Here is an 11,730-nt window from a genome sequence, read left to right on the forward strand (position 1 = left end):
ACAGTGGGTCAGGCAGCATCTATGGTGAGAAAGCAAGCTAACAATTCTAGGTGACTCTTTAGAGCTTCAGCTCTGGTGAAGAGTCATCTGGACGTGAAATGTTAGACAGCTGAAGCTTTCCGCCAGCTATGTTTACCCCTTCAAGTGGGCATTAAAGATTCCATGGTCCTATTCAAAGAAGAACAGGGGATTTCTGGCTGAAGGTCTATCCCCTGAACGCCAATTAGTTAAAAACATTTGTTCATTTACTTTACTGTTGTATTGTGGGAACTGTGTGTGCAAAATAGCAACTATACTTGACTGGCTGTTACTGTTCTATGTTCTAATGTGCAGGGGCTGAGTGAATGTGGAGGGAAGCCTTAATGGACAGGGCGAGTTAGCACAACAGAACACACAGCTGACAGTGTGGGCATTCTAAGCAACAGCATTTCTGTTTTGGAAAGTAACTTGAACAAATTCATGCCACACAGTTGGCATACTTGACAGCCTGCTCAATTTTGCAGCTAACAAGTAAACTTTTGAATTCCAATAACTGCTTCCTTTAATCAAATGCATCAGTTACGGCACAGCATTAGCCTATTTTACTGATAACGCTTAATGCTTTGGTGTATCCAAGTTTGAAAGATTGCAGAGACACCAGGATTTTTGTTGTTAAAACAAAGATCAAGGGAAAGATGGACTGGAACTTTTTTGTTTTTAAAATAAGGCAAAATTGAAAACTATACGGTTTCAGATACTAGCTGGTCTTGGTGTCTTTAACTGACTTCAGAGAAAACACCTCACTGCATTAGGACTGAGTTTTAAGACTATTGTTTTCAAGTTTCTGGTTTTTTGGGGGATTTTTGAGTTGAAGAGAATTGAATAATGTGTACGCATGCATGTGTTTTGAGTTTGTTAGGGGAGCACAACATCTAATTTTTATGTTACAAGTTTACATTAACCAACTCTGCATCTCTGTTGAATGGGTTTTGTTTTATTGTCATCCAATCAGCTTTCAATCTCCCCAATGTAGATGAGAGCACATTGTGAGGAGTTAAATTTAGGGGATGGTGATGGGAGAGCTGTCCCATTACTGACCAAGGAATTCAAAGACCCATGCCTTGTTTGGAGAACTCCATGAGAATAGCTGGTGGAATTTTAATAAACATAATAAAACTAACTACAATTTAGAACCATCTCAGTAACAGTGACTGGGAAACTGTCATCGATTGTCATAAAAACATATACAGTTCACTAATGTCCTTTAAGAAAGGGGATCTGTCAGCTTCACCTGGTCTGTCTCACATACATGACTGCAGATACACAATATGTTTGACTCTTAACTCTGAAATGAGTTAGCATGCTTGTTCAGAGTGGGCAACAAATGCCAACCTTGCCAGTGACACCAGCATTCCACAAGCGAATAAAGAAATCAAAATATTGAGCTAAGAATTACATGGTCTGGTTGGACCTTGGACATTGAGACAAAGGTGGTATAAAGGGGCTGGTGCTACAACTCTGGAATATATATGGAAAGGTGCCACAGTAAAGGCACATTTGTATTAACAATTGAGATGTGTACTGCAGGATCATAGAGGCAATGTTTGGACTAATGATCTAGAGACACATCTTCAAATCTCAGGATCGTAACAGAAGAATGAGGGAGGATCTCAGAAATGTATAAAAGCCTGATGGGACTGGACATTATAGAATGTTCCTGATGTTGGGAGAGTACAGAACTCGGGGTCCAGTCTAACATGAGAGGTAAGCCATTCAGGACTGAGATGAGGAAGAATTTCATGACTCACCGAGTCAAGAACCTGTGGACTTCTCGATCACAGGAAGCTGTTGGGGCCAGTTTGTTAGATATATTCAAGAGGGAGCTGGACCATGCGGCTAAAGGGATCAAAGGGTATGGAGAGAGGGCTGGAATGGAGATACTGAGATTGCATGATCAGTCATGATCATACTGAATGGTGGCACAGGCCCAAAGGGCCGAATGGCCTACTCCTGCATCTATTTTCCGTTTCTATGTAACTGGTGGAATTTAAATTATAATTCATTAATAATATGGTAATAAATAAATAAAACAAGCTAACCATGAAACTACTGGACTGTAAAGCCCCAACTGGCTCACTTACAATCAGGGAAAGTAAATCTGCTATCCTTACCAGAAGGATCTATATGCGACTCCAGACCCAACACCAGTGAGGTTAACTATTAACTGCCCTCTGAAATGGCATATCAGTTTTAGATTAGATTAGATTCCCTACTGTATGGAAACGGGCCTTTCAGCCCAACAAGTCCACACCGACACTCCAAAGAGTAACCCACCCAGACCCATTCCCCCTGACTAATGCACCTAACTCTATGGGCAATTTAGCATGACCAATTCACCTAACCTGCACATCTTTGGACTGTGGGAGGAAACCAGAGCACCCGGAGGAAACCCACGCAGACATGGGGAGAATGCGCAAACTCCACACAGACAGTCGCCCAAGGCTGGAGTCGAACCTGGATCCCTTGCGCTGTGAGGCAGCAGTACTAACCACTGAGCCACCATGTTTCATTAAAACTGCTGACAACTGCACACGTGGACTGCAGCAGCTCAACCAGGTGATTTCCTCTGCCTGGAACGAACATAAAAACGGTTTCCACGATAATTGCACCGATATTGTCCTTCTAGTAGCTGAAGAGTAAAGGGTTAACAATAACTACTGAGCATTTGTGTAAGGAGCCACATCATGAGGATGTGAGATCAGATGGGGCTGAGGCCTGATGGGCAGCAGTACCAGCTAAACCTTGCTCTACTGTGTTAACATCTCTCACTTACAGGTAACTCTAACACCTTAGACCAGTTAGCGAGTTTTGAGACGATTTGTAGCTCAGGATAACACAGGTGATAAGTCTGTAAGTCTGAGCTTGAAGGTTTGTTTTCAGATGTTTCATCATCATGATGTTACCTCCTATGGTGACGAAACATCTGAAAACAAACCTTCAAGCTCAGCGAGCTAACTTACAGACTTACCTTAGGCCAGTCTTGTTTGTCCCTCATTACATCACAAAGTCTCAATGATTTTCCCTCACGAACCTTTCCTTGGTATCATCTTCTGATGGTTTCATAATAGCATATAATTTCAATAAATTACACCATTGAGACATCAAACAAGACATTATAGCTATTGTGTGTTACATCACTTAAATATACTAAGTAATAAATTTGCCCTAACGAGCATTATTCTAAGAATCAAACGTTAAGTTTGACATATTACTGCAATTTCCACACAATCAGAATTGCAATGGCGAGCAGGAGACCATTCTGCCCATCCTATTTGCACCAGCTCTCTAAGTGAGCATTATGACTTAGAGTCACTCTCCTGTTTGTTCCCCATAACCTTGCACATTACTTCAATTCACATCACCACCGAAAGCCTTCTTGAATGCCTCGATTGAGCCTGCTACCACCAAACTTCCAGGAAGTTCATTCCAGAACTTTCCGGCATCTGGGATGGTGGGCGATTAAGATATCAGCTTGGTGTGATGGATTAGGGGTGCACATGGCTTAGCCTCACTCACATCTTGACTACGTTAAATTTGGACCACTTGAAGGGAAAGAGGTGGGAAGCCACACAGGGGAGTAGTGGAGATCACAAAAAGTATCGATGAGGACTTCAGAAGGGCTGAAGCAAAATATAAGCAAAGATGGGTGATAACCCACCCTCCTTGGAATATAAATGTGGCAGCTTAACATCAAGAGATGAGCAAATCCGTAATGTACTGATTCAATTATTGAAACATTTTTGCATTTTAAAATACGGAGAATTATTCAGTTATATAATACTGTGGTGCTGGGATACTCAAGCTGTGTAAAATTCAGATTCCATTCTATTCTTACTTGTGTACAAAGAAAACCTAGGCATTCAGTCTGTGACAATACATCGCAGTATGTGATAAGAATATCAGGTAAGAGATTGGCCATTTTGTCAATGTAGTATTTTGATTGACTTGTTCATGCTTTTTTTTAATAAAAAAAGAGCTTCTGAATATTAAGAATTCTGGCACAAAAACCAAGTGCTGCAGGATTGATATTTGATTTGGAACAGGAATTTCTGCAAAAAACAAACAAGCACCAAATCAATTTCTAAGATCACATCTTCCAAAACACTGAGTAATTAGGCACGGACATACAGCAATGCAAGGACATTGTCAAGAACACTTTGAAAAACAGCTTTTCAGCTAAACAATATGATCATTGTGTCCATTTGTGATCAATGCCACATAGTGCAGGAAAAACATAAAACACTACAGTTGAAGCTTTGATGGTAATTCAGAGCAGAATAGAGACACCGGCATGGTATTTATGAATAAAGCATTGCAATTTGCTGCTTACGTTGGAAATCTTTTCACCAAGTGCAGTTCAACATTCATGAGCACATACTGCTGCATCTCCAAGACCTGCACAATATACTAGAACTGAACTTTACAAATATGCTCTCAACTTCTGCTTATTAACATCTGAGAAGGAGGAGGAGATCGATATCTAGACAGAACGTTTCCACTTTGGGAGGGGATCAAATCTAAAGGTCACTAATAAACTCGTGAGGGAACTACTTTATCCAAAGAATGTTTGGAATATTCAACTCATTACCACAGAGGGCAGTTTAAACGAACAGCAGAGATGTTTAAGAGGACACTAGAAAGGAATGAAACGAATAAAAGGCATGAGGAAAGTTTGGTGCATTATAAATAATGGCACTAATGCATGGTTCAAATGAGCTGTTTCAGTAATTATCTTATATACAGCCAAAATTTCATCCTGGTAATGCCACAAATAATCTGTTCATTTATGACGAGTGAACTTCAACTTCAAAAAAATACATTGACAAAGATAGTTAAAAACAAAAAGGTAGAAACAAACATTCTGTCAGTTGCTCTTCATCAAAACCCGTCCTCCCCACCACGTAAAATGTACGACAGTGCGCTCCTTACACAGGGAGAAGGGTTTGACAAGAAACTTGCTCCCACGTTCTGTCAACACTGCTCCATAACCAGCTGACAAGAGCGTTAAAGAGTTTCACTTCTTTAACTGCCTCTGGAACCTGTACCTCCCACAGAGAAAAGTCTAGCCTCCGGACAGCTCCAGATGATGTGAGGAGCATTAATGAAGGAAGAATTTGTGGAATCCACCTCCTCTTCACGGATTCTGCAAGTCAGTGCACATGGACTGTTCATCAGCTCAGCCAGTTTCTCGTGGTAGCTTTGTACTTTTAAAATTTAACAACCATCACAAGTGTGGGGCAGTGTTGGCACAGTGGTAATGTCACAGGACTCGCAATTTGTGGCATTATAGAGTCATAGAGTCATTCAGCATGGAAATAGACCCTTCGGTCCAATGCATTCATACTGACCATAATCCCAAAATTAAACTAGTCCCAACTGCCTGTGCTTTGGCCATATCCCTATTCATGTACTTATCCAAAAATGTCTTTTAAACATTGTAACCGTGCCTGCATCCACCACTTCCTCTGGCAGTTCATTCCACACAAGAACTACTCTGTGCAAAAATAATTGGCCCTTGTGCTTCGTTTTAAAACCTTTCTTCCCTCACCTTAAAAATTGCTCCCCCTTGTCTTGAAAACCCCCAAGTTAGGGACAAGACACCTGTCATTCACCTTACCTGCACCAGTCATGATTTTATAAATCTCTGTAAGGTGACCACAACCTCCAATGCTCCAGTGAAAAAGACCCAGCCTATCCTTATAACTCAAACCCTCCAGTCCTGGCAACATCCTGGTAAATCTCTTCTGGACCCTCTCCAGCTTAATAACATCCTTACTCTAACTGGGTGACCAGAACTGGACACAGTATTCCAGAAGGGGCCTCACTAAAGTCCTTTACAACCTCAACATGTCCCAACTCCTATAGTCAAAGATCTGACCAATGAAGGCAAGTGTGCTAAACATCATAATATTAATTCTGAGAATTGAGAGAGACAATTGAATTCAGTAAAATCTAGAAAAAAAAGCTGACACAGTGTCAGCCAAGGAAATATTGCTGATTGTTGTAAAACCTACCTGAATCATTAATATTCTTTCTGTAAGGTAATCCCCTACTTGTACATATCAGAGAAATGTGGGTGACTCAAACTGTCCTTAGTAATTAGGCATGGACAATAAATGTTGGCCAAGCCAATAATGCCCACGTCCTCACTGACTGGATTAAAGTGAGGACTGCAGATGCTGGAGAGCAGAATCGAAAAGCGTGGCAGTAGAAAAGCACAGCAGATTAGGCAGACTGGGTTGCCTTATCAGGAAAGTTGAGGCAGAATAGGCCTGCATCCTTAGGAATTTAGTAACGTCAAAGGTGACTTAATTGATGGTAGTCATCACGTGGTGGCACAGATATTGGACTGGGGTGGACAATGTCAGAAATCACACGACACCAGGTTATAGTCCAACAGGTTGATTTGAAGTCACAAGCTTTCAGAGCACTCCTTCTTCGTCAGGTGAAGTGCGACTTCTGACTTAAATCAAGATGTGGAGATGCCGGTGTTGGACTGGGGTGTACAAAGTTAAAAATCACAACACCAGGTTATAGTCCAACAGGTTTAATTGGAAGCACACTAGCTTTTGGAGCGACGCTCCTTCATCAGGTGATTGATCACCTGATGAACTATAACCTGGAGTTGTGTGATTTTTGACTTAAATCAAAGCATTCAAGATCCTGAGGGGACTTGACCAGGTGGATGGGAAAAAGATATTTGTCCTTGCGAGGGAATCTAGGACTAGCAGTCTTTTAAGTTTACTGGTTATTTTCTCTGTCACCATGTCCTCTCCTCTCCCCTCCCCTCCAGTGCCACTGACTGCTCTTTCTGGTGGAGCAGTTAGACACACCACTGTTCTGCTAATCTTACATTCCAATCACTTAATCTGAACTATCAACATCCTTTCTCCCCCAGGACTCCACATCCCACCACACCCCCCAGTCAAAGCATAAATGTTGCCCCCTCTACACTCTTCAGCTCTGATGAAGAGTCATCTAAACTCCAAACGTTAGCTTGCCCTCTCTCCATGGATGCTGCCAGCTATGCTCTCTTCAAAGCTGGAAAAGCACAGCCGGTCAGGCAGCATCCGAGGAGGAATGTCGACGTTTCAAGCATAAGCTCCCCCTCAGGAATGGCTTGTGCTTGAAATGTGGACTCTCTGATTCCTCGGATGCTGCCTGACTGGCTGTGCTTTTCCAGCACCACACTTTTTGATTCTGATCTCGAACATCTGCAGTCCTCACTTTCTCCCACGGTGGGGGTCTCCAGCAGGTTGGAGGATTTGAGCTATTTGGAGAGTCTAAATGGGCTGGGGCTGTTTTCCCTGGAGTGTCGGAGGCTGAGGGGTGACCCTTATAGAGGTTTATAAAATCATGAGGGGGATGGATAGGATAAATAGACAAGGTCTTTTCCCTGGGGTGGGAAGTCAAAAACTCGAGGGCATAGGTTTAGGGTGAGAGGGGAAAGATATAAAAGAGAGCTAAGGCCAACTTCTTCACACAGAGGGTGGTGCGTGTATGGAATGAGCTGCCAGAGGAAATGGTGGAGTTCAATGTAAAAGGCATCTGGATGGGATCATGAATAGGAAGGGTTTGGAGGGATATGGGCCAAGTACTGGCAAATGGGATTAGATTAATTTAGGATATCTGGTTAGCATGGACGATTTGGACCAATGGATCTGTTTCCATGCTGTTTCCATCTATTTGTCATTTTCAGTTCATATTTCAGTCTCTGCAGCAATTTGTTCCTCCTTTAAAGGGATTGCCCAATTAAAACAAAGGTGAGGAAACATTTTTTTGCGGGGGGCTAAGTGTCTTTAAAAGGCAATGGATGTAGAATCTTTAAATAGTTTTAGGGCAGACTTGATTACCAAGGAAAGCAGAGTTGAGGTTAAAAATCTGATCTACTATTGAATGGTAGAACAGCCTCGAAGGGCCGAGTCGCCTACTCTTGTTCATGAATAGAACAAAAGTGTTGGGTTATCATTAGTTAACCAGGAAACAAACCAGTTAGTTATACTGATACTGTTAGTCAAACAGAAAAGGCCGAAGTTGCCTAATGACTGACTGTAGCCTTAATTATAGACAATGACTTGAAAGGCACTCCTCTGCAATACCAAACGTATGGGCGGCTGAAATTGCAGGATTCACTGGGATTGGGGTTAAGAGGTTTACAGTAAATGGACATTTCCTCCGCTGCAGAGCTACCGCGAGGTATCATGCAGCTGGATGAATAAAAATCCTGCTTACTGACAATGCATTCCCAGGATGTGAATCACAACTCAAAAAGAAAATCCTGTGATCCACACGGCTGTTTTATCCAGTTTCCCAGTATCTGATGATTTCACAATGTGATTTCATCATTACTTCCTGGAAGTTTACACCCTGGCTGGAACCAGTTAATCATGTTTATGCAGTTTCTCTCTCTCTCTCTGCACCTTCGCTCCCAGTGTATGAATTCACGGACAGCACACCAGTCTGTTGAAAGTAGCTTACGATTTCTTTGCAAAATGATTGGCATACAGCCGGGTGAGGAGTTTTGCATTTTCTCCCCCCTCGATCAATAAAAGTTCAGACACAACCATTAGTCCAATCCTAACCAGGCTTTACTGCAAACATCAACGGTTTCTTGCCCACCACTCCTTTGCAAACAGCAACAGGAAACACTCAGGGTTAGACTAACACAACCTTCCAACTTCAGCAACAATAGGGGACAACGTGTGGTGGTCTAGTGTTAACCTGTGCCAGTGTGTGTATGTCCCAGAAAAACTACAGGAACACAATGTGACACCCAAAGTCCTCATTATCTTGATCCAGTGTTAGACAATAAACTCTCACCTGCTGTGCTCTTCCAGCACCACTCTAATCTAGACAATAAACTCTCACAGCAACAACCATGCGCTGAGTTTTTTCCAGCAATTTCTGTTCTTGTTTGATATAAAAATCATCCGAAAATGATGTTTTTAAAATGCAGTTTAGATCTCCATACAAAATTCGATTATAAATTATTTTCCAACCCTAACAAGTAACCTATTCCAAGTTCATTGTCGAGGGTGTAGCTTTTAACTCAAACTAAAGGCAAAGCACTTCGGATGCCGGAAAACTGAAATGAAGTGTGCTGGATAATCTCAGCAGGTTCGGCAGCATCTGTGGAGAGAGAGAGAACACGTTACAGTTTGAGTCTGATATGACTATTTCTCTCTTGCACAGATGCTGCTGAATTTCTCCAGCACTCTTTATGTCGAGTTTTCTTTTAGCTCAGCCTGTCGGGGAGAGAGGGGTGAAGTTGGAATTGAAAGATGACCGTGATTTAAGATGCAAATTGTGTGTGCGTGAGTGAGAGACTATTGCAAATCGCTGCAGCGTACCTCAAACGCTGCTTTCCTTACTTTTCGAACCTCCGGCTTGGATTTTCTTTGTGTTGTCAGGGCGGGTTTATGCACAATTTTAAGATCTGCTGCTTTAAACGACGGGGGGGGGGGGGGGGGGGGAGGGGGATGGGGGACATTGCAAGTGAAATTGCACTGTGCTGGGAGAACGGTTAAAATCCCGGTCGCCCCATCGTTCTCCCCCAATGCACGGGTTGGGCTCTGAACAGTCGATCCGGGTTGAAGTAAGTCTGACACAAAATGATAGGAACTCTCCTCGTTCCATTTGGAGACAACTTTGCTGGAAGGCTGCCAAAAATAGGGGATCCAGCCATCTCCACGGCTGCCACTGGGTAAAACACTCAAATCTAGACATCAAAGAATTTCACCCCCTCTTTTCGATAAGAAAGAATGTTTTATTTAGATCGATTCCCCCCAGGAAGCTGGTTTGGTTCTTCAGCTGAAAACAAATCCGGATTGTGTTTGGGGATGGGAAGTCAGGGCGATTTGGGGTTTTATTTCCCAGTTAAAGTTCCACATTTGAAACATTCTTCAATCAATCCTCTCCGGGAAAGGATCTGACCGGATTCGAACAGGGGCTCAATCTTGCCTTCTGCAGCATCACGTCATGTCACACACATGCAATCGCCTCGCTCGTTTGAATTGCAAATGGCCCGTTTACAACCGAGCGGTTTAATTTCTCCTGTGCACAGAGCCCCCTCCCTCTACAAAAAGGGTCCAAACGGAGCCAATTGCTCGCGTGTGACAACCGTGAGACACAGATCCCTGACACAGCCATAGCCCAGCCCTCTCCATCTCACTCACACACACACACAATGGGAAGCGTTAACACATCTTACCTTTGACTTGTGCTTCATACTCGGTGATGATCTCTTTATCTTTCTTGTACCTGGCAGGGGTTGACATCTTTTGGACTCCCCACCCCACACCCCCTGTCGCTCCGCTCCAAGTGCAGTCCTTCACAACAGCGACCCAAAACCGGTGCCCGCTGCCGCTGGCATTCACACGGAAGGTGGAAGGAGCGAGTTGCTGAACGAAATCGGAAGAATCCCGACTGGGTCACCCAGAGGGGGGGGGGGGGGGGGTGGAAGAGGGAGAGATGTGCCCAGACAGCTAGCTCACACGGCGATCTGCCCCCTTCGCTGCTGAGCCTTGTAGCACTGATGGACAAGTTGGCAAAGCATTTTCGTTTGGTCGTGGCTTGTCACATGAACTCTACGAACTGAATATACTCGGTGCATCAGCTGTTGACAGAACAGCACTGGGGATACTTCCCTCCCGGGTCTTTAAGACTCTTTAAACCTCAGCAACACAGAGAGAGTTCATTTCACACAATCCGCTTCTCTTTCACTTTGTGGGGGACAGTAACAGTGAGCTGTTTTGGGGGGGGCTCTGGGGGAACAGTGGGAATGAGTAAGTTTGGGAGCCGCGATTGCTCAGCGCTGCCTCCCGGCTCAGGAGTAAACTTTGCCGCTTGAGGCTGAGCCCAGCTCCTGCTGCCGGAGAGACTGACTCAGCTCTCAGCCGGGACAGCGGAAACCAGCCCCGCCCCCGCCCCCCACACAGATGGATACATACCCCAACCAATCCCGTCACACCGTCACCTGGCAACATTCCAAATGCAACGTCACTGACCAATGGTAGGGCCAGGGGGCGGGGCTTTCACGCCCCTCGCTAACACCCTCCTCCAAACTCCTCCTCCCCTCCACACTCCTTCACCGCCCTCCTCCCCTCCTCCCCCTCACTCCTCCACCCCTTCACCCCCCTCCTCCCCCTCACCCCCTCCTCCCCCCTTCACCCCTCTCCTCCCCCCTCCTCCACCCTCCTCCTCCACCCCCTCCTCCCCCTCACTCCTCCACTCCACTCCTCCACCCCCTCACCCCTCCACCCCCTCCTCCCCCTCACCCCTCCAACCCCTCACTCCTCCACACTCCTTCACCCCCTCCTCCCCCACACTCCTTCACCCCCTCCTCCCCTCCCCCACACTCCTTCACCCCACCTCCTCCTCCACACTCCTTCACCCCCTCCTCTCATCCCCCTCACTCCTTCCACCCCCTTCTCCCCCTCACTCCTTCACCCCCTTCTCCCCTCACCCCCTTCTCCCCCTCACTCCTTCAACCCCCTTCTTCCCCTCACTCCTTCACCCCCTTCTCCCCCCTCACTCCTTCACCCCCCTTCTCCCCCCCACTCCTTCACCCCCCTTCTCCCCCCTCGCTCCTTCACCCCCTTCTCCCCTCACTCCTTCACCCCCGTCCTCCCCCTCACTCCTTCACCCCCCTTCTCCCCCCTCACTCCTTCACCCCCCCTTCTCCCCCCCACT

The 11,730-nt window shown here is 45.1% G+C and overlaps 1 protein-coding gene across 3 annotated transcripts in view; it reads right to left on the minus strand.

The window, feature by feature from the left end:
• Nucleotides 1–10,912, minus strand: part of LOC140457988 (SLIT-ROBO Rho GTPase-activating protein 1-like) — a 289,838-nt gene extending 278,926 nt beyond the window's left edge. For all 3 annotated transcript variants that reach the window (XM_072551898.1, XM_072551900.1, XM_072551897.1), the window contains exon 1: nucleotides 10,250–10,912. In XM_072551898.1, the coding sequence (XP_072407999.1) occupies nucleotides 10,250–10,316 (67 nt within the window). In that variant the 5' untranslated portion in view covers nucleotides 10,317–10,912. The remainder of the gene's footprint in view (nucleotides 1–10,249) is intronic.
• Nucleotides 10,913–11,730: the final 818 nt, after the last annotated feature.

This window comes from Chiloscyllium punctatum, chromosome 32 (genome assembly GCF_047496795.1).
Source record: "Chiloscyllium punctatum isolate Juve2018m chromosome 32, sChiPun1.3, whole genome shotgun sequence".
Taxonomy (NCBI): domain Eukaryota; kingdom Metazoa; phylum Chordata; class Chondrichthyes; order Orectolobiformes; family Hemiscylliidae; genus Chiloscyllium; species Chiloscyllium punctatum.